Source organism: Stegodyphus dumicola, chromosome 2, assembly GCF_044657685.1.
Source record: "Stegodyphus dumicola isolate Sdum_Otavi_A_Nest chromosome 2, ASM4465768v1".
Taxonomy (NCBI): domain Eukaryota; kingdom Metazoa; phylum Arthropoda; class Arachnida; order Araneae; family Eresidae; genus Stegodyphus; species Stegodyphus dumicola.
In genome coordinates this window covers 98215781-98240181 of record NC_140769.1, presented here as the reverse complement: position 1 = coordinate 98240181, position 24401 = coordinate 98215781, and the positions used below count along the sequence as shown (strand labels likewise).

Here is a 24401-nt window from a genome sequence, read left to right as displayed (position 1 = left end):
CAGTTTCATCTCCTTCATTTGTTTGTTAAAAGAAAAACGGGATTAATTTCTGCTTAACAGAAACGTTTTTTGGTATCCTTCGCTCAGCTTTCGAATCCACATTTACAGATGTTCACTGGATCAAAGCAAATGATAAACTGCATAGAAAATTCCATCTGTAACAGGAATACAATTCTGTCTGTATATTTTAGGGAAAGCTAGTGGAGATAGATATCATAGCAATAAATGAATTATGATTTAGCAAGATTTCTCGGGGCAGAATTAGTCAGAAGAGTCTGTAGACGCATTGTGCATGTAATCCAGTTTAAAATGCAAATCATGTGCAAACGAAAGGTAATCTTTATCCGTCTCTGTTTCTTTTTTCCCTTAGTCATTTCCTCAGCTACGGTGACTAACTAGCAAGCTTCAACTTTTACCTCGTTAAACGTAACATCTGGAAAGCATTTGTCCTTTCATTTCACTTGTAAGGTTTTTCTGGGATAAACTCTCAGGTTTAAATGTCTAGGATTCCTAATCAGAAACCATACAAGCATGGCGCTGGATACACATTTTGCTGATATATTATAACAATCTATTGAACAAACTCTTCCTATCATTTTTATTCTTCTTTTTGCATTCAGTCTTAACTTAAAAACTAAAGTATAATAGTAATTAATGATAATAATAGCAAAAATGCAGATAAAAGGTAACTAAATTTTTAAAGATATAGAACTTTGATAAAGAAACGAATATTTAATTTCAGAAATTAAGGGAAAAAATCGAGATCTAAAGTTTATATGACTGAAAAAAAAAAGGAAACAAAAAATAATTTGAAAGTTTTTAAATTTTCATGGTCGCTCAAAAGGATTTGCTAAAGTTTTTTACAGTCTTGCTGAGCTCACAGTCTACCAGTCTGCTGTTGCACTCACTCCTAAACACTTTTCACTGCTGAAACACTTTTCATGTCTTTTTAGCTTTATTATTAAGGATCGTTTTCTTCGTATTTACGCTATGTACAATTCAACAGCAAAATAACAAATACTTCAGAAGCAGCATATGTTTAGAATTCCCGATGTAGTGTTAGGTACTGGCATATATTTTTCTACTTGTTTTAACTCTTTTCTCAGTACACCATGTCAAAGTTCAATTTTTTTTAGTAAGGTGATTTCAAAAATTTTATTAGTATTATTATTATTAATGTTTTGTCTGTTAACTTTATTTAATAAATATCCTGTTCTACCCCTTACGCCATATAAAAATTCAGTTCAACGGCAAAATCTCACAATATTTAAAAATAGCATATCTTTAGAAATACTTATAGACAGTCGCGCGGGCTGGGATAAAAAATGTTTTATTTAGTGCAATATTGTCACTGCCCGCTTTAAAATCGTTGAGTTTGTTAATAAACAATTCATTACAAAATATGAAAAAATTTAAATTCATTACAAAATATGAAAAATATGAAAAAAGTCTTACAAAATATGAAAAAAATAACAAATAAAAATGTATAACGTCATTCGGTGAAAATATTGAACATTTTTTGTTAGATAGATCATGAATTAACTGCATTTATATTATCTAAATCAAACCAATTAAAAAGTAAGAAATGAATATTCTTAAGGACTGCCTCCGTTGCATTCACATGGCTTAGGTTGTTAATTTACAATTAGATTCAATGCGAAAGAAATATCTTACATTTTGTGGAATGAAAACAGACTCAAATCAGAAGTGAAATGACACATTTAACAGTGATTCGAAGCAAAATCCCCTGTCAAGGCTAATAGCTCCTCTTGGGTTAATGAATTTAAAAGAAAACCGCATCGAAACAACTTACTAACGACATAACACTCAATTTATAAATTTACTGTTTCCGAATTAAAGCTATTTATTTTTTATTTTAAACTAAATTCAGATTTATTTATAAGTAATTAATTTAAAGTTATTTTTAGTTTTAAACTAAATTTAAAAAATTTATTTTAAACTAAATTAAGTAAAATATAAATAATTCATGCTAAATTTCATTTTTAATTAAAATAATCTTTTAAAGTTTTCTTCTTTGAATTTTAATTTCAAATAAATTATTTTAGAACTTAATTCATTAAATTTTATTTGAATATGTGAAAAAAAATTAACTACACATCTTTAAGAGTTTTAACATGTTTTATTCAAATCTTTAATTAATTAAGATTTTATGCATTAATTAAAAGACATTTATCAATTAATTATGCAAAAATTTATTAAATGTCTCGGAAGAGGATGATAACATTTTAAAGGAGGTGAACTAACTTTTTTTTCTTATTCTAAGCGTTCCTCTTTTCATGTCACATATTGCAAAAGAAAGCTTAAAGAAATGAACCGAAACTTAGTCGCCTTTCTCGCCACATTAAATTGCTAATTCACCTACGGATCATGATGACAGGAAGTGTTATGTGATTTGTAGAGAAACACTATGCAATGAATAAAAAGAGAAAAAAGTATTAATTTATAGAATTAATTAGTAGCGCTTTATTATTATAATTAAGTATTATGATGGCGAAAAACTTCAGATATCATATTTCAACGGGAATATCCCTTTTGACCGTTTCCGAATCCGTTCGGACGATTTTTTGCGTGACGTTTTTACGTAAGGAAAGAATACAAGACAGTTTTTACCAAAAATGTTTGTAAATGGATTCGACAGGTATTTTTTGTGACGTCTGTACATACGTACGTGTGAATGCATAGCTCAAAAACGATTAGTCGTTTTTTATATGGGACAGTCGATTTATATATGGGACTTCTAAAACCATATACCTACCTCCATATCCGGCTTCAAAGTCCTTATCCGACCTTGATTTGCGCAATCATTGCTCGTAGTCATATAGTTAGAGTTACAGAAGTATTTTAAATGACGAAAATATTCATATTTTGGTAATGTCAAACTTAAAAAAAAAAATAAATAAATAAATAAATCGACAAATAGCAAAATCTAACTTTTAATACGGTCTCCCGATTTCTATACTTATGTTTGGGTAAGTTTTATACTCGTTATGAAAAAAATAAATTATAAGAAGTTTGGTACGAGAAAAGTTAATTGAGATAGTTAACTTCAAAATTTATAATTTTTTATGTCATTTTCATTTTGCCTCGAGATATTGATTAATTAGGTTAGGATAATTTGAGGAAATGAATTCAAACGAAGTGCAGCAAAAATCGTGTATGATTTAATAGGTTGTACAACGAAGTCATGTGATGTCCACATCAGATTTTTAATAAAATATACTGGATTATTAATATAATATACTGGATTTAATATAATATACTGGATTTTTAATATAATATACTGGAATATATTGGATTTGTTTTAAGGAATTCTTTAAATGGAACGGTATTGGGAAATAATGTTAAGAGATAAAATTATTTCCGTAATACTTTTGGAAACAAGTACAATTTTTAAGGCATTTTTTACAAAAACATAACTGCTTCTAATTCGTTTGGAAACAGAAAATAAATATTCAGAGATCTGCTAATTTACGAGAACATGAATTTTGATTACCTAGAGAAGATTAATTTTATCCTACTGTTTTACTGAAAGAAAACTCTTTAGGTTATTTAATTATTAAATTTTTGACAAATTTATTCTTTAAACTTATAGTTTTGACAAACTTATAGCTTAAAGTTTCTTCAAAATTCATTTTCGTCATATGTTTGACTGGTTAGAAGCTATGTTACGTTTTTCTCACAAATACTTTTAATTTTTCCAGTAATGCGGTTTTGCAGTAATGTGGTAATTTGTAGAATAACTTTATGAAGTGGCATTTCCTTTGGTAACATCGAATGTACCAAACTTCTAAGACCTCAAGTAAATTATCACTATATCTTGTGAAGTATCACAGAGACTGAGAAAGGCTATAAAGGACCCTTTCATTTAACTCAAATAAAAGTTAACAGAAGGCACCAATCGCGTTTACAGTTATGGCTTAAATCCAAAATAATAGCCTTGACTTAACTAAGTAATTGTAAGTTAGCCCAACTGCGACACTGATAGAGAAACGCGCAAGTTATATAACGTAACACGGTAGAATACTATTTTCAAGAAAATCAATTAGTAACGGGGTCTTCAGCAGGTGGAACACGCTCTGATTCTCTGTGCAGGAGATGTGCACGGGCATAAACTTTAATATATGCGAAAATTTAGCAATTTGTATCTCTAATTTCTTAAAACTGGCTTAATTATTTTACGACAAAGCACATAGATGGTCTCTGCCAGAAAGGATGGATGTCTTAGAGAAAGTTTTTCTAAGGGAAGCCGGCTTATATTCACATTAGACCTAGGAAAGACTACAAAAATTCCCATGCCGCCATTTCTAGGATTTAAACCCCTGTCGAAGAAATAGAATCAACATAATCCGCTCTGCCATTGATGAGCTTGTTATTATAGTAAAAAAGAACATGAATCAACGTCAAAAACTGAGATTTGTTTCTCGCAGAATTCTATTAATTACCCTGTTTACTCGCGTAATAATCGCACCCCCATTTCGAAGCAGAAAAAATCGTCAAAAGTGTATAATTGTTGTGTCGTAGATTTCCCCGCATAATAGCCACACCTACACTTTCACAATGAATTGGTAAAATGAAAAATTGGCGGAAACAGTGCGACTATTACGCAAGTAAACACTGTGCGAAAGTAGCTGAGATTATTTGAAATATAGCAAAGCATGCATAGGCTATTCGAAAAGGCAAGGGATACCTTCGTAGAGGTATTTGTTAAGGAAATTCTCTTTGTTCCCAACATCGAGTGAACAAAGTTCCTTCGTGTTCCTGTAATATTGGAGTTCTGAAGGTCATTGAGTGCCCAAGGGCATTTTGCAATTAAGTTCAGTATGCAAAAATATATCGTAAGAATCCTGATTTCTATCAAAATATTTGAATTTTTGCATATATTATTTAAATATTATTTCTTAAAACATAAACAGAAAACCCTAATACTTAAAATAAAAATTCGGAAAAGTGCAATATTAGTAATAATGATTATATTCTCATATTTAAATTATTTCTGTTCAGTAATGAAGTAAAATACTTAAGATGTTAAATATCAGTGCTTGTTATATTCTACTGCCATATTTACTTACAAAAATTTTATGCCGCTTCCACTGCGGGAAACATTTCTAAATTATGAATGCGCCTTGTTTCCGTCGAGCAAACATTAGTAAAATAAAGTAAGTACATTTTAGAGTACTATTTTACTCGTACTTATATAGTAAGAGCAAACATTAGCACATTAGTAGAATAAAAAACCTGATGTGTGCACCACATGACTTCCTTGTACAGATTATTAAATTATACGCAATTTTCCTGCATTTCGTTTAAACATACTGAATTAACAGTTAATGAATTTTGAATTAAATCTACTTCGTCGATAGCGCATAAACTACAATAGAATTGATGCATTCTTTAAAGTTTACGATATTTATTTACCATAGCGACACTTCGCCGCTAGGTTCACTTAACAGCGTTACATCTCATTCATATTGTAATTCAGAGTGCAAAAAAAAAATTATATCATCTGAAGAATTACCACATGTTCTATTCAAATAATGTAATACATCTAAGATGATATATAAAAGAAATTAAACAAATAAAAAAGAAACAGTTTTTCGCAAACGATTCAGGGCTGCTTACCTAATACGCTACTAATTCATTCGGTTCTCACTTAGTTCTCAATGTTCACAACATTGAGCCGTATCATATATATACGCTATAAGGCAAAAATACATAAAAATTCAAAATATTTTCATTAAAAATACATTTTTTACAATTAAAATTACAGTTTCTAAGCAAAAACAAGCTAATAACTTAAAAGATAATTCCAAAATTCAGGGCTGCTTACCTAATACGCTACTAATTCATTCGGTTCTCACTTAGTTCTCAATGTTCACAACATTGAGCCGTATCATATATATAGGCTATAAGGCAAAAATACATAAAAATTCAAAATATTTTCATTAAAAATACATTTTTTACAATTAAAATTACAGTTTCTAAGCAAAAACAAGCTAATAACTTAAAAGATAATTCCAAAATGAATTAAGCATAATTTAATTCGTAATAATAAAAAAAGACGTTACTTCGTTGTTGCGAAACTTAGTTTCTCTAGATTAGCAGCAAATTCACTATTCTGCTAAGTTTTAAATGTAAATAAACATGGCTGCTATGCCAAACAAAAATTAGGCTTAGCCGCACTTAAAAAACTTTTAAATTGTTGATAATTCCACAATTATTGCATGCAGCTTAACTAAAGGCATAAAAACCTTAACCGGAAGATAAGAACAATATAATTCAATCATTTTTAAAGCCAAAAGTGCACAATTTACAAACATATAAGATTAAAGAAACTGAGCTTACTGAGCCGAGTAACACAGTGGATGTATATATACATATATTTATATACTCTTGGTGCAGCCGAATGAAACCGAAATGGAAAGTGCACATCTACATGTTATACCATGTAGATGTGCACTATTAAAAAAAAGGCTGTTCTGAGGCTACTCGTTTTTGAGTCATGCGAGATGCATACGTATGTACGCACAGACGCCATAAAATGTTTTTAAATTCATTTTAAATCAGTTTTATAATTCGTTTGGGGAAAAAAGAGTCTTTTATTCTCTCCTTAGGTACAGATGTCCAGCAAAAACATCGTTAAATTGCATTCGATAGCGGTCAAAATGGATATTTTCGTTGAAATATGATACCCGAAATTTGTCGGTGTGCCGGCAGTAACACTGTGCCACTATATCCCGTTTGACACAGTGGGCCCACGGAGAAACATTGAGCCGTATCATATATTATACGGTGAGATTGAAGAAGTTTTTTAAAGGCAGTAATTTGAAACGAGGAAATAAGATAAAATTTGCAGGACGTTTACATTACACACAGGGCAAACCAAGAAAACTCCGATACATTCAATTCGTTCACTGAAATTTGAATTCTGGGTCTAACTACCACCTTCAGTAAGGTTTACCGTTCATTGTTTGCGTTTGTCTGGAGATCAGAGGCTTGTCGTGGGAATAAAAGGCAAAATTCGCAATGTAGGTCTTGGAATGAGTAACTAGAAACCTCAGATCTTTGGCAATCTAAGACTTATACCAAACACTTTCGAAACATTTTGCGTTAGAGAATTGATATTAACATTTTGGGAGGGGTGTATACCAAAAATGAAAGACTAACACTAAAAACTATTATATAACTAAAATTTTTATTGATTTTTCAATCAAATTTGCATTTATAAATTTATCGAATTTCGGATGCGTATTAAACATTAATACTTTACATCTAGAAGGTTCAAATATCCGCAATTATGGAGACGATAGTATCAATAAATAATATTCTCTCTCTCTTTATATATATATATACTAGCGGAAGTACCCGATGCCAGTTAAGTTAGATTGAGAGTAATGTATCTAATAACAGGAAGAACGATACCGCTGTAATTCTTCTCTAATAACGATGCGAGAAATGCGATTCATAGTTATACATTTTTCACTCTGATGCGATATGGAACCTACATAAAAAATATTGATAGAAAACTAAGCTAATTCTCATTATATCAGCAACAATGGCATGCAGTTTTTAATGATTTCCGTCTTAATTAAATGGTCGTAAAGGCTCCTCAAGTTCCATCCAATATTTCACCTATATTCAATTTTAGCCGATTAAATGTGGCAAAAATTTGATCATAAATGATCAGAAATCAATAAGGTGAACAAACAAACACGCAAACAGACATTCTTCTTTATATGTATAGATTTTGTAAAATTTACAAATTTTTGATTAACAAACTCCACGATTTGAAAGCGAGCAGTAGCAATACTTTTCGAAATAAAGCATTTTTATTTCCAACGCGCGACACTGTTGCCACTGAGAAAAATGAGTGCGAACATTAGCCTTTCCAGCGTTTTTAATTAATACCTCGGCTGATTAAAGTCATACGAAGATGGGAATAGTCAAAATAGTTCCCACGAATTTTTGGAATCGGGAATAATGTATTTAATGTGCTAATTTTATTTCATCGTGAAACTTAGAAATTTTTTTCTAACAAACTCTAGGATTTGAAAGCGAGCAGTGGCAACAACTTTCGAATTAAAGCAGATTTTCGTCTCCAGCTCGCGAGACTGTTGCCATTCGGAAAAATGATGGCGAAAATTGTCAGTGGTCTGAGTTTTTAATTAATATCTCTGATTTTTGCTACTTTTTTTTGGAAAAAAAGTGAACGTCGACCATTTCTAGAACCCAGAAAGAAATTGTAGAAAGTTTGGTGACGATAGCTATAATAGTGACTGAGTTAGAGGACAAACAAACATACTTTCTTCTTTATATATACAGATAGATAGATGTACTGATTTTCTTCGTTAACTTTCATTTAAAAAAATCTGATGTGGACACCGCATGATGTCTTTGTACGGCCTATTCAGTTTTACGTATTTTTCGTTGCACTTCATTTAAACTCATTGTTTCAAATTTGTCTTAACTTAATTAATATATCTCTGAAGGCAAGTTGCAAATTACATTAAAAATTCCAAATGTTGGAATTAAAGACCCCGGCCAATTTTTGTCATTGGGAGTCAAACTCCTTGTATTTTTATTTTATCATAACGAGTATTAAAAAATTCCTCAGATATAACTTGAGGATTCGGGAGACAACATTAAAAGTTAGATTGCGTTATTTTCACATAATTAATATTTTTTAATTTGAAATTGCTAAAGCATGTAAAACACTTCTGTGATTGGAAATATATGACGACGACCCCAACGACTGCGAAAATGAAGGACGGGTAAGGACTTTTAAGCGGCATAAAAGTGTGAATGTCTGTCTATCTCTCCCTCTCTCTCTCTCTCTCTCTCTATATATATATATATATACATATATATATATATATATAAATAGACTAAACAACTAAACATTCGAATTAAAAAAATTATAATTAAAAATTTTTTAAACCAGTCCTGCACCATAGCTGCAGGATTGAAGTAGAATAAACTTAAAGCATCTAATTTTATTATTAAATTTGAATAAAAGCAAGGGAATTCCTCTAAAATATAATAATTGCAACCGTGTATAAGAAGTTTAACAGAATATGAAAACTAATCCAATTAAAGAAAGAATTGATAGTAGAACAATCTCGAAAAATAAAAATGTAAAAGGAAAAATATACAAAATTATTATTATTATATAAAAATTAATCTCCTTTTATTGAAACTCCAATTCAGAACACTTTAGGGGAAAATGAATTAAAGCTTCATAAGTCGATTAAGGTGTTTCGAAAATACGTTTCGGTCTCCTGGTCCATTTCAGATCAAAAACCGTAAACAGATTTCATCAAAATTTTATTAAAGACTTTTTAATTGTATAATTTTGTATATTTTCCCCTTCTGCATTTTTATTTTTAGAGATTGTTCTACTATGAATTCTTTCTTTACTTGAATTAGTTTTGATATTGTGTTAAACCTCTTATACACGGTTGCAATTACTATATTATAGAACAACTGCTTTCTTTTATTCCAATTTAATAATTAATTTAGATGCTTTAAGTTTATATATATATAATTTAAGTAAACAAGGTAGTTATTAGTAAAAAAATGCCTAATACGTGAGCTAAAGCTTCGAAGTAATAAAATAATAATTTATTTTCTAGCAGATTATTGAATATATTATCTCCTTTGGAAAAAAGTAGTTAGAATTATATTGAAATGAATTTACTCATTAGCATATTTAAAATGAAATTATTAAAATGGAATAATTAAAAGCGGAAGTGCAATCAAAAAACTAAGTAATTATATATATACTTTAATATATATACTTAAACAATATATACTTTTGGTACTTCCGATTGCAATAAAAAGGGAGGTGCACAAATAGATGTCAGACCCATATACAAAATTTCAACGTTCTACGATAAATTGTTTCGCAGTTATCTTACTTACTGACGTAAAGAAAATTTGCAAACCATTTTGGAATAAAGTGTACTTTATTCTGTCCGTACGCGCACACGTCACCCCAAAACAAATAGTCCAAATGTGTTCGAGAGCGGTCAAAATGGATATTCCCCCCCCCATTGAAATCTGATAACCAAAATTTCGCAATTACAAGACTTCCTTTGCGTCGTACGATGAAGTAAAACGATCGTTTGGCGTCTCCAGTTGTTTGTTAAGGTTGCAGGCAATGGAGGGGAACTATGTAACTTCACAGATTCCGGAAGAAGTTCCATTTAAATTCGGTATTTTAATTTGGAGTTTTGAACAGGATTATGTTGCAGCGTGCTTTTGTATATAAAGGAATGTAACATAAAAATTATTTAGATAAAAAATAATCTGATAATTTTAACAGAAATTATTAAGTAGAGGGTGAAATCCGAAATTCTGCAATTTATTCGTCATTGAGAAAAACATTCGCGGAAATAATCGCAGCAATTCTCCCCGCAGTAAAACTATACAAAGTAGTACGGTGTCGTAAGTCCATTTTTAAGTTAAAATTTCCGGACAGATTTGCTAACTGTGACAGTTATAACTGTTACAAATTACGAGATACGATTTAATTTTTATGCATTTTATTCTTAAATTTTTAAAACAAATCTGAGAATTGTAAAATTCATGATTGCTAGGAATTACGAGATATTGCTACGTCGAGTTTTTTAAGGTATTTCACATTTGAATTTTTCAAATATAAATTTGAGAATTGCAATATTTGTAATTTTCTAGGAATTGCGAATTACTATTCCTTTGAGTTTTTAAGGATTTTCCTGTGTTAAATCTTTATAATGGATAGGGAATTTTGGAAATTTGTAAATGTTAGTATTTATAACCGCTTTTATTTCTAATTAGCTAAAAATATTTAACATTCATCATTTAGTGAAAGAACGCTGCATTATTTATAGCACTTTAGCAATGAAACATAACAGGTGGTTTATTATTTTTAACCCTACACATAATGCAAGCCTGTTATTGCGTTCACTATTTTAATTTAATAATGCAGTATATTAATGCAGCCCGACGTAATTTTGTTGGTTTTCATTACTAAAAAGAAACAAAAATGCTTGGCTTTTTAACTAATTAGTCTAGACAGCTGATTCTGAAAATACGCCTAAAAATTTACAGAGGGAAGCTTTTAGGATCAGACGACATTTTGTGAAGTTCTGCTTTATATTTATCGCATTTGCTGAGGAAATATTGAAGAATATTCCATGCATTTCAAATCAATTCATTAGAGAAGAAATACTAATCGTAATCCACGTATTTGTTAATGCATAATAACCTAATAAATATGATCATTTTCGAAAAAATTTCATTTAAAATTGTTTGAAGATTTCTTTATACCTGTTTAATTGTCGTCATTTTTATTTTAATTCTTAATTTTCTTTTAATTAGCTTTACCTTTCGGCCGCCCGGACAGGAAAGTGGTTAGTGACTCTGACTGCAATACTGAAGGGCCCGGGCTCGAATCCCGAAGGAGGGATGGATGTAAGTTTTCCGTCCCTTTCCTAGGAAGAAACGGTAGCCGCTTATAAAATGCCTCCATAATAAAATGACCAAAATTTCTGAACTTAGTAGTGGCCAAAATCTAAAATGGCTAGTAACCGTCATTAAAAAAGAAAGAAAGAAAGAAAGAAAATTACATTTCGAAAAATCAGTCGGGAAAATTATGCGGTGTGCATGGATTCCGAGAGTAAATGTTAGTAAAGGAATTTAGCAGATTTAAAACACATATACAGATGGCATATGTATTGTTGCGTGCGTATGGGTTCTTTACGAAATGAATGCTCAAGTCTTATGAAAAATGAACAAAATTTATTATTATCACAACAAATATGCTTAAATTTTCTCAAATATGAGTTCAGTATTACAATATCTCACAGTAGTTATCTTTTAAGTACTCAAACGTTCAAGAGAACTTAATTTAAAACAGTTAGAGAAAGCTAATCAGCGAATTCGCTACAATCAACAAGAGCGATTATCTAAACAAACTCTCAAAACAACAACAAACTAAGTAACTAACTAACAACAACAACTGAATTGTTCCAAGTTCCAAGTTCCGCTGGATGCGCCGCTGATTAACTTGCAGGATTTGCAAGTTTTGTTCCGGCTGTCTGAGTTAGTTGCTATAGAGCGCTGAAAGTAGGAGAATGCATGAGCAAAACCTAAGTCAGGATTGCAGATGTTGAAACTGAATTGAGAGGTTTTCCTCCTTTTTATAAGATTTTAAATCGCGCGAGAATTTTCTGGAACTTTCTCGAAATTAAAAAGAGACATTTATTTATTAAATGTTAAATGCACGTGCTCTTGTATTTTTAATTTTCCGGCTTAGCTTTCCTATAATATTCATCACGCGCTACACTGCACGGGGAATAAAACAGTTTAATTTATAATTCAACTAATGTATAAGCAGACAAGCTAATATTACAGTACTTTGTATTATAAGCAATTTAGTTACAGTTAATATTTTTGTTAACGTGGTTACTTTTCTTAAGTAATGTACTTTCCTATCTAGCCATATTCTGCCCGTTCTGAGATAAATCGAAGCTTTTTTTAATCGTAAGCTAAAAATCATAAAGATAAAAATGCATAAGGTTCGGAATATACTGGCTAATACTGTAATTGTTCAAACTCAACATTCAAGTGTCGAGTATGTTTCCAATTACACCACGAAAGCATGCTGAAAAGGAGGGTGAAAATACCTTCTATACTCCCCCTTTTAAATGGAGACTGGGGATTACAGAATCCAATCGCCAAATCCTGGTGGTGACACATAAAATTTAATTGAGTAGCAAAATCTCTAAATATTTAAAAAGGACGTATATTTAGAATTTCCGACAGAGAGTTTCGCGAGCTGCAAAAGAATATGTGTTATTCTGTACAGTACTGCTACTGCTCGCTTCAAAATCGTTGAGTTTGTTAATTAAAATTTCATTAAACGTTTACAAAATGTAAAATAAATAATAAAAAATATATATAACGTCATTCTGTAAATGACTGAATGCTTTTAATTTGATAGATCAGGAATGGAATGCATTTTTTTCTATTTAAACCAATCCGATTCAAAAGTAAAAAACGAATATTCTTAAAAACTGCATCTGTTGCTTTCAAGATAGCTTAGCTTGTTAATTCACAACAGACACATTCAAATTCAAAGATAAATATCTTACATTTTGTACAATGGGAAAGGAATCGAATGAAAAGTGAAATGTCGGATTAGCGATTCGACGCAATGCCGTTTCAAGACTAATAGTAATATAATCAGTAAGACATATGGGGCTGATTAATAAGAAATATGGGCATTATCAATTGACGTAATTAATAAGACATATGGGGCTGATGGGCGTTAATTACGTAAGTACAGGTAAAGTAACGTCGTTTAACCAGTAACCATTTTAGGACATTTTTCGGAATTTTCTGTAAACTGATTTACTGGTATTACAATCCATAAGAATAAAAAACTAGAATTACTATTCAATACAAAACTATTCAGCTTAATAAATTAAGGAAGTTTAAGTCAATGTAATGAGCTACCAGCAAATTAAATTGAACTTCCTTTTAGAACTGAATCTATCTATATTTCATGTGCATAAACAGTTCCAATACCATGTGTCAATTTTAGGAAAATGTGTGGTAAATTCTAGCGCTTGGTCTATAAAAATGCTCTGACATCAGCTTGAGTCGAAAATGATTACCAACTTAAGAAGGATCTCGTAAATTTTAGCCCAAGAGGAACATTAGTCCCAAAACGGCATTTTCCGTTTAACTATAAACACGCATCACTTTTCAAACTGCTGCCTCCAAATATTACCGCCCCTTATTACATTTAAAGAAATTAAATAATGAGGAATCTCCATGTATGTTTCTCGCATTGTGAAAAAATAATGGTAGCTCGAGCCCTGAATTTTTGAATAAGGTAGTTCACCTGAACATTTGCACTCGGAAGCCGAAATTTTGAATTTCTTTTATTATCTATTTATTTTGTAAAACTTTAACGAATTTTTGATTAACAAACTCAATTATTTTAAAGCGAGCAGTGGCAACACTGTACGGAAAAAAATTGTCTCCAGTGTGCGAGACTGTCTGTCGAAAATTCGAAAAATTTACTTTTTTTAAATATTTCCTAAGTTTGCTGTGGGGCGTAAGTGCTCAGAACGTGATATTTAGTAAATAAACACACAAAACGTTAATAATAAAAAGACAAAAAAGAGTTTTGTAAAACCATGTTAGTAAGAAAACTGAAAGTTGATACGATGCACTGAGAAAAAACTTAAAATAAGAGAAAAATGTATGCCAGCGCTTAGGGCTGCATCGATAATTTTAAACGTATCTGAATTGTACGAGTATATACCGTAAGTGCGATGAAAATTAGGCTTAATAATAAAGCTATAAAGAGAAAAAATTGGTTAGTAGGAGTGAGTGTAACAGAAGATTTTGGTTTTTGGGTTTGCGAATCTCAGCGAGAGCATCAAAAACTTAACAAACCCTTTTGGGCGACCGTTAAAATTTGAAGCCTGTCAGGTTTTTTTTTTTTTTTTTTTTTTTTTTTTTTTTTTTTGTCCCAAAGGGACAAGTTGCCCTGATGAACTATTAATTTCGTTTTGGCATTTTGCGTCGAAAACTTTAAAAGGCTGTATCACTTTTCAGGTCGTTGCCACCATATATTATCGCCCTGTCTTATATTTAAAGAAATTAAGTAACGTCGTTAATTAAGTAACAAATAATGAAATTAAGTAACAAATAATGAAGAATCTGCATAAATGCATGTATGTTCCTCGCATTGTGTTAAAACAACGGTACCTAGAGCCATCGAATTTTGAATAACGTAATCCTTCTACGAATATGGGCATCTGGAAGCCCAAATTTGACATTTGGAATTTGTTTTAATATCGATTTAATATTTTGTAAAACTTTAAGGAATTTTTGATTAAAAGACTAAACGATTTCAAAGCGAGCAATGGTAACACTGTACGAAAAAAAAACATTTTTATCTCCAGCGCGCGAGACTCTGTATCGGAGATTCTAAAGACATGCTCATTTTAAAATTAATTTCCGATATTGCTGTTGAACTGAATTTTATAGTTTGAGTACGTAGAACATGATATTTTAAGGTAACACGCAAAACGTTAAAAAAACGCCCCTTTGGACGTAATTTAAAACCTGAAACCTTTCACATTTTTTTTCTTTTTTTGAAAAATATTTTTATTGTTGAGTATCGTTGAAATATTATATTCTATGTAAATAAGTAATACTGTTATTGTGGAAAAACTAATATCTTCATTTATTTCTGTGAAGTCTTTGAAAGAATACTGTATATCAGATATATCAGATATTAATGAAGAGAAGGGCTGAAGAATCTTCACCCCAAAGCCAAGTTCTTAAACCGGAATCTACGAGTGTTATCGGAAATGTTTTTACTACCGTATCCGGCGGAAATCAAAATAGGCGGTTTTTGTTTATTCCTGAGCAAAGCTTGCGTTTCTCAAAATTACTGGGATGTTATGATAACAGTGTTATTCTATGAAAAATTCTCAAATACTTAGAATTATCAAAGCGATAAGACACCATATTATTTATAAAAATGGAATAAATTTTTCCCCTTTGCGAAGAATAGCTTAATAGTTAATCTGTATCAGTCGTAGCTAAAACGTTACTAACATTTTTATAAGTTCGACACCGTTATCGTCTAGTTAGGAGATAAGCATAGCTGTTGGAAATATTTCTGTATAATTCCTTTTTCTGAGTTTTGGGAAAATTAATGTTTTTGCTCAAATTAATTCTTTTTCTGAATTTTTGCGCTAACCAATTATTTTTATGAATTTTTGCAAAATAAATTTTATTTAAATGAAAAATAATATTCAATCTTTCAAAATTAATTGTTTCTTGTCGTTGTAAACATTAGTACAATATATGAAAATGTATTTATATTATGTTTTAAAGATATTATCTAGAATATAACCGCTGTTGTTGGTCGTCCGCCTCGACTTTCCGTAATCTATACTATATTATGACTATAGTTATAATTTCGTGTGCTATCCCTTGACATGCTCGTCGAATACTGACTATAAGCTATTGAGCGGTTCCAGACTTATTTGCATACAGCTTTTCTTTTTAAATCAATTATTTGCAATATTTTACTGCAATATATTTTTACATAGAGGTCTCTTCAGGATTATTTCTGTCATTTCTCGATTCTATAAAAATATCTGATGTGGAAACCACATGGCTTCCTTGTACATCTTATTAAATTACATGTATTTTTTGCTACACTTCATTTAAACTTGTTTCCTCGAATTATTCTTGCTTAATTAACCGATCTCTCAAGGCAAGTGGAAAATGACCAGGAGATAAACTTATAATTTTTTCACGACGAGTATAAAACTTTCTAAAATATAAGTTTACGAACCGGAAGACCGCATTAAAAATTATATTTCACTATTTTTCCAATTTTTTTTTTTTTTTTGGCTTTGCCCAAACATGAATATTTTCGTTATTTACAACATTTCTCTAATTGGAAGTATATGACTACAGCCAACGACAGCGAAAATAAACGCCGGGTAAAGGAGATGGATGTATATATATATATACGTAGCCGTACCACTTAAGAGGTCGCTCGAGGCCGGGAGAGAATGCTAAAAAAAAAAAAAAAAAAAAAAAAAAAAAGAAATCCGTAATCCTCAGAAATGAAATATATATATATATACTTTTTTAGTACTGCCGTCTGCTATAAAAAAGGGAATTGCACGTATAGATCTTATTGCACTCCCGTATACAAAATTTCAAGGTCCTATGGCTAATCGCTTTTGACTTGCACGAAATACGTACGTACGCATGTACGTATCGATATCACTAAGAAAGCCCTTCTGAACCCGTTTTGAATCCATTTTACAATCCGTTTGGGAACAAAGAGTTCTTCATTCTAGCCCTACATACAGAAGTCACGCAAAAAGAAATAGAATGGATACGGGAAGAATCAAAATATATGTTTGCTCACCAGGCGGGCGAGCGGTAAAGTCGCTGAACACTGATAGCTTCGTCCGGGGTTCAAATCCCGGCGAACGAGCCGGTTGCGTGGTCGTTTTCGGGGTTTTCTCCATGTGTAACGTGTATACGAGCCAGTTTTCCTTAGGAAGTCCTTTACGAAGGCATCCCTTCCCTTAGGCAGATAGCCCTTTGTGTGCTTTGCCATAATTAAATAAACAGAGCCAAACCATCAGCGTAGTGTAACTATTATACAAGATTTATCTGGAATACGAAGGAATGCTGTTCATAATATTTCTAAACAGTTTACTCTATCTCATTTTCATCTTCAAAAGGCAACATATCAATATTTAGATGGCACCGAGGTATGCATGTACACAAAGGAACTATTTTAAAGTTAACAGTTCAAAGTATATCTACAACTGTGGGTCTTTTAGAGAATGTTATACTACTTTTTAATTTTATCAGTTTTCACGTGAATATCTTAAATTATGTTGTCCTGCAGGACGAAAAATCAAATTTCAAAATGCAATAAATGAATAACAAATAAATGAATTTCAAAATAATTAATTAATTTTCGAAAACGTTATTGAAGTTTCTGGTGGGATTCAATCGCAAAGCAGTGAACAACTTTAATTCGAAATGATACCAAACAGTCTCTTCTATAACATTGCAAGATTCAATCTGATATTCCAGCGAGAAGACAAACTTCCACCATCAGGTCGTTTCCATTGAGGCAAAATCTTTTCTAAGAGTAAGAAACATAGCACTTAAGCTAATGCTTCAGTATAAAAGAACAAAGCTGAATAACATAATTTTAAAATTTTTATTCACAACACTTAATATTGTTAAAAAAGAGGTAAGAGCAAAACATTCCATTTAACGGTGGTCAATAAGCAACATTGGTGCCTGAATCTTCTTGCAAAACGTTGTTTCTCGCTTGTTCTCCAAGAACAAAACAGCTCCCCAAATTTCACTACCATTACTTTTCGTGTGAATATTTTTCAACTGTCTCAAGTATTAACACTTTTACATTTATACTTCCTTGAATCGCGAAAATTTTTACCGTTCCTGAATCCATTTGGACGAATTGTTTGAGTGACATCTGTACGTACGGACGGAATAAAGAACTCTTTTTCCAAAACAGATTTTGAAATGGAATTTTCATGACGTCTGTACGTACGTACGTGCATATGCATCTACCATAACTCAAAAACGATCTGCTGTAAACCGCTGAAATTTTGTATTATGCGACTGAATAACATCTAATTATGCACTTGCCTTTTTTACTGCAAAAGGCGGTAACAAAGGTACATATATCTATATTATATATATATTTATACACCCATCCGACTTATCTGGTTTAAAATCTGGTTATCCGACTTATCTGGTTATCCGACCTTTATTTTTGCAAACTTTCTTCATAGATTGTAGATACATTAGGTATTTTGGAAGCAGGAGTGATGAAAAGTGAGCAACGCCTTCGCCGGCAATCGAAGCACGGACCTCTGGAATACTCGCCCAGCAGACAGCCCACTACACCACGAAGACACGCTAAGAAGGCGGGAGAAATACCTTATAAGACATATACTTCCAATTGCAGAAGCGCTTTATATGACAAAAATATTCATGTTTTGGCAACGTTAAATTTAAAAAGGATTGAATTTTGGGCAAATAACGAAGTCTAAATATAAATACGGTTTGCTTGTGTTTCCACTTATGTTAGGAGTGTTTTATAGAAATAAGAAAAAATCAAATTATAAGAAGTTTGATTCCCGGCGAGAAACATTGACGGGGATATTATTTAATTTCAAAGTTTGGAGTTTTTGATGTCATTTTCCCACTTGGTCGAGTGTTCCGTTAGAATAATTTGAGGACATAAGTTTAAATGAAGTGCAACAAAAAAAAAAAAAAAGTGTATAATTTAATAGTCCGTACAAGAATGTCATGTGATGTCCACATCGGATTTTTCAATAAAATAAACAGAAACACAGCACCATATTTTATTATTGTTATTGTCGGTAGCATGTTTTCATATCGCCACAAAGAAGACATGTTTACGCAAGGTCAAATTTATTAAGTAGTGGCTTAAATCTCAACACGTCTTCGGCATATCTTCGTAATGCTTAAGACTTAAATACTATTCCAAAGATGTCCTATGATGCCAAAGGCTCAATTTTCATGTATTATGTATGTCAAGGTTATCGGGTCCAAGTGGGCGGCCTTTAACGTATTTTATATCAGATGCAAAAATCAGAACATAAACATATGTAGCTTTTCGTATAAAATAATTCTTTTAAGAGTAGGTTTTTCAATTGATACAAAATTTTTTGTATAGAAATTTTAATCGTAATTCTTTCGCTTGAAGCACACACATATTTAACTTTATGTAATATATTGTTGCGTGCGTACGGGTTCGTTATGAAATGAATGCACAAGTCCGAGGAAAAATGAACAAAAATTTATTATTATCACAACAAAAATGCTTAAATTTTCTCAAATTATTATGCAGTATTACAATATCTCACAGTAGTTATCTTTTAAGTACTCAAACGTTCAAGAGAACTTAATTTAAAACAGTTAGAGAAAGCTAATCCGCGAATTCGCTACAATCAACAAGAACAGCTTTCTAAACAACAACAAACTAAGCAACTACTACAAACTGAGATGTTTTCCTCCTTTTATAAGATTTTAAAATCACGCGCTAGAATTTTCCAGTACTTTCTCGAAATCAAAAAGAGATATTTATTTATTTAATGCACGCGCTCTTGTATTTTCAATTTTCTGGCTTAGCTTTCTTTTAGTATTCGTCACGCGCTGCCCTACGCGAGAAATAAAACCATTTAATTTATAATTGAACTAACATTAGCTTTTTAAATACCAAATTCGTAATAATATTTACTTTTTTCAATCGTAGAGCTTTCACTAGATACAGAAATTATTTCAAATTTTAGTATTATATACATGAAAGCCTCAATTTAACAAGATTCCGCTCACGAATTACGAAACTAAGGCCCGAACGAAACATGTTATATAAGACCCTCTTCTTGGGATAATCTTAGTGCTTTCACTGGATGCAGAAATTATTTCAGATTTTAATATTATATAAATATTATATACATCTCAGTTTAATGGGAGCCCTTATGGGAGCCCGTCTTCTTGGGACAATCATACACTGGATGCAGAAATTACTTCAAATTTTAATATTATGTAAATATTATTTATATAACATATATCTCAATTCCCGCTGCCGAATTACCAAACTAAGGACCAATAGAACCTCATATGGAAGACCCTCTTCTTGGGACTCTTTTTCATTGCAGAAGTCATCACTAATGAGTATTTTATAAAATATTTTGTGAAATAATCTAATAATTTACTATTTTTTCATTTAAATTATTTTTAAAAAATTGTATTTGGCATATTCATATGCTCTGTTTTCACGATTTCACTTAATCATGAGTTTTGTAAGATGTAAGCTTATATCTTAGTTACGTGTTGTGTAAGATGTTGCTCAAGATGTAAGCTTTTAAATCATTTTTTTATTTCTCTTATTTAAGTCAATTTCTTTAAAAGGAACTGAGATAAGGAATTTGAAGAATTCTTATTAATTTTATTACAAAATTTAATTAATTAAATTACTCAAGTAAGACTTGAGTAAATACCAAAATATTACAATTAAATTGTTGTCAATTTAATAATCAAATATTTGGAAAAGCCAAGTGTAATCGAAAGACCCTCACATTGATGCGCAAACATGAGTTTCCAACCAGGTGGTCACTCAGTAGCAGAGACTGTCTACGTTAGTTTACAAGCTTCGTTAATCGATATCAGTCACCAATGAATGTGCAAGGCATTGGTCTAAGATCTGAGTTTTGTAGAAAATTTGGTTTATTTGATTATGGCAAGGCACTCGAGGACTATCTGCCTAAGAGTAGGGATGACTTCGTAGAGGATTTTCTATGGAAACTAGCTCGTATACAAGTTACATATGTGGAAAACTACAAAAACGTTTGCATCCAACCCGTTCGCCGGAATCTGAACCCTGGATCAGCTCGGCCGCTGGTGGGACTTTTGAAGAATGACAGCGGAAACTAAAATACAGATCTTAAAATTTTGTTTCAGCTTCGTAATTCATAATTTTTAAATCGCACTATCATATAGCACAAAAAATCTGATGTGTCACCGCATGACTTCCTTATACGGAATATTAAATTATACGCATTTTTTCCTGCATTTCATTTAAACTTATTGGTTTGAATTAAATCTACTTCGTCGAAAGCGCATAAACCGCAATAGAAGAAATGCACTCTTTAAAATTTACTCTATTTGTTTACCATAGCGACACTCTGGTGCTAGGTTAACTTAACAGCGTTATATTTCGTTCAAATTATAACTCAGAATGCACAAAATTTATATCATTTGAAAAATTCTCTAATCGTTGCCACATGTTCTATTCAAATACTCTAAGAAATCTAGAACGATGTATAAATGAAATTAAGGAAACAAAACAAAAAAGAAACAGATTTCACAGACGATTCAGTATTTCTCTTTCAATTAATTCAGTTCTCATTTCAAAAATACATAAAAACTCAAAATATCTATTAAAAATTTTGAAGTAAATCTTAAACACTTATTTCCTCGAAAAATTCCGGAAAGGATTAAACATGATTTAATTCGCAATAAAAATGAAGGTGTTATCTTTGTTGTTGCGAAGCTTAGTCTCTCTAGATCGGCAACAAATCTACAATTCTGCTGTAGCAAATAAAAACAAATATGTCCGCCATGTTATTTAAAACTTAACCGCACTTAAACAGCTTTTAAATTGTTGATAATTGTACAAATATCGCTTCCAGAATTACGAAAGTCATAAAAACCTTAACCGGAAGATAAGAACAACATAATTCAATCATTTTTAAAGCAAAAAATGTACAATTTACAAACATATAAGAGTAAAGAAACTGAGATCACTGTGCCGAGTAACAGAGTGGATATATATATAAATATAGTATTTATATACGTTTGGTGCGGCCGATTACAACCAAAATACGAGGTGCACGTCTACATGTTATAGCAGTCCTATATACAAAATTTCAACGTTCTGAGGCTACTCGTTTTTGAGTTATGCGAGATACGTACGCCACGAAACTACACCACTACAGACGCCACGGAAAATTCTCTTCAGAATTCATTTTAAAGCAGTTTTATAATTTTTTTGGAGGAAATGAGTCTTTTATTTTGTCCTTATGTACGGATGTCACGCAAATACATCGTTAAATTGCATTCGAAAGCAGTCAAAATGGTAATTTTCGTTGAAATATGCTGCCTGAAGCTTTTCGCGATTACAATACTTCCTTTTTACTTCGTACAAAGAAGTAAAAAGGATTTGGAGGCTGTACCGAATGTAAAGTTTCGGGATACTTACGGCCATTTTCTCTTATTTGAATCAATCCCGAACTGATCCTCTAAATTCAGTCTTGCGAGTTGCTCCTTGTGTGACGAAATGCTCAACCAATTAAATATCATTAGTTGAAAGCTCGTAATTCTTTCCTTTTGAGATATCTTAAAAATACTCATAAGAAGAAGAAAATGGCATGCACACTTTTATATTTTCTATTTTCAAGTACTTATTTACGTGGTTTAATTCACTTTGATTTCTCTGTTTGTTCAATGATTTCCTTGGGTCAGATCTTGAAATTTTTCACTCTCTTCTTTTCATCCGATTTTCGTGAAAGTTTCCTCAGATACGTATTTTCAATGACAGCATATTTATTCTCCAGCATATTCTACAGCGATTTTTTTAAGAAAAAAATCAATGTACAGTCAATGCTTGATAAGCCGGTGAGTGATAAAACAGGCGCCAATTAACCAAGCCTTGTCTAAAAAATGATTAAGTTTATTTATCGCGAGACGTTGGAAGCATTATTATTTAAAAACCTTCACTTATACTTTTTGCGTAAAATACAAAATATAAAAGAAGAATGTGCGCGTTTAGTTTATTTAATTATGGTAAAGCACTCGAAGGCTCTCTGCCTAAGGGGACGGCCGCCTTCGTGGAGAACTTTCTGAGTGAAACTGGCTCATATGCATGATACACATGAGAAAACCACGAAAGCACCCATCTAACCAGCCTGTTTGCCGGGACCCGAACTTCAGACCGAATTTCCAATTTTCAGTGACTTTACCACTCGGCCGGTGGCAGGCGAAGAATGTGTGGGATAACAGGAGTGGTTGCAAATGCGGCCATGATATCTGTGAGTTGTTTTCATGCACAACAGCATAACATTAAATTTTACGTAATCTGGCACGTAATAAACATTCTACGAAGTGAATAAAACAAAGTGTACTTACCGCACCTTAGTAAAAATCTCCAAAGATTCAGAATACACCCGATTGTGGTAACCACGCTCATAACGGTTATTCAAGCAACCGTGCGCCTAACAAATATAAGTTTCCGATGTTGCCATTTTCGTATACATTATTTTTCTTATATTCATTTTACTTATATATTCTTATATATTTCTTATACAAGTGTCAACGGCTTGTTTAGAAAAATCATGATAATTTTTTGTCTTAAATTAAATTTTAAATTTATGCTTGTAGGATTTTCCTATAATAGAGGAAACAGAGGCGAAATTTCTGCAGAAATGTATTGTTTTGTCGCAAAATCACTGTAAGAATATTGCTTCGAATTCTTTTTCAAAGAAACTGCTGAAACATCTCCATTGTAACAAAACCAAAAACCCATTTACTAAGTTTAAAACCCATTTACTGAGTTACCTTTAACTAAGTTTATTGATTGCTTGTTGGAAAACGTATAGTATGAATGTAATAATATGTATGTATGTAATATTTGATTTTTTGCAATTAAAGTAATTGTTCTTTTTCTTCCGAAAAATTCTCCAAACTACACTAAGGTGGTTTCGATAATACATAAGTACCACAAAAGGTTCTAACAGTTTTTACCAGAGTTTTATGTTAACTAATATATAGTTTTATATAAACTAAATATTGTTTTAAAAGCGATTTATAAATTGATTTTCCATATGTAAGGATGTTTAGTCTTCTGTTATTTGCATTGCTTTCTGCTTGATATAAATACAGATTTACTAATTCACGCAACTAAATGAGCTATTCTGCAGATTATGACGTGCTCTGAAATATAAGTAAATCATGAATAGTATATTTTCTGTTAATTATAACATGGCTTATTTCTCTTTCTTATCGTCAGATTAACCTACTTTTGAGTTAATTGTGAGCACCAATCCGTGGTACTATACCAATAAATCGAAAACTGATTGTAGATATATTATCTATTATTTTTATGTGAAGTACTAAATTTTTCTTATTCATCCTTACTTAACTATCAAACTAATTACCTCAGAGTTTCCATCTTTGCAGCATGGAATAGATTAAAAAAAAAAATTTGAAAATTT

The 24401-nt window shown here is 31.4% G+C and overlaps 1 protein-coding gene across 9 annotated transcripts in view; it reads left to right on the top strand.

Moving 5' to 3' along the window:
• LOC118184323 (ELAV-like protein 4) overlaps positions 1-24401 on the top strand; it is a 127055-nt gene that overhangs the window by 39364 nt on the left and 63290 nt on the right. For 7 of the 9 annotated variants that reach the window (XR_015039507.1, XM_035353979.2, XM_035353977.2 and 4 more), the window contains exon 2: positions 11380-11472. The exons of the other annotated variants lie outside the window; for them this stretch is intronic. Coding sequence is in view for 6 of the 7 variants with exons in the window: in XM_035353979.2 (XP_035209870.1) it covers positions 11380-11472 (93 nt within the window). In the remaining variant the exon portion in view is untranslated. The remainder of the gene's footprint in view (positions 1-11379; positions 11473-24401) is intronic. 9 annotated transcript variants of the gene reach the window in all.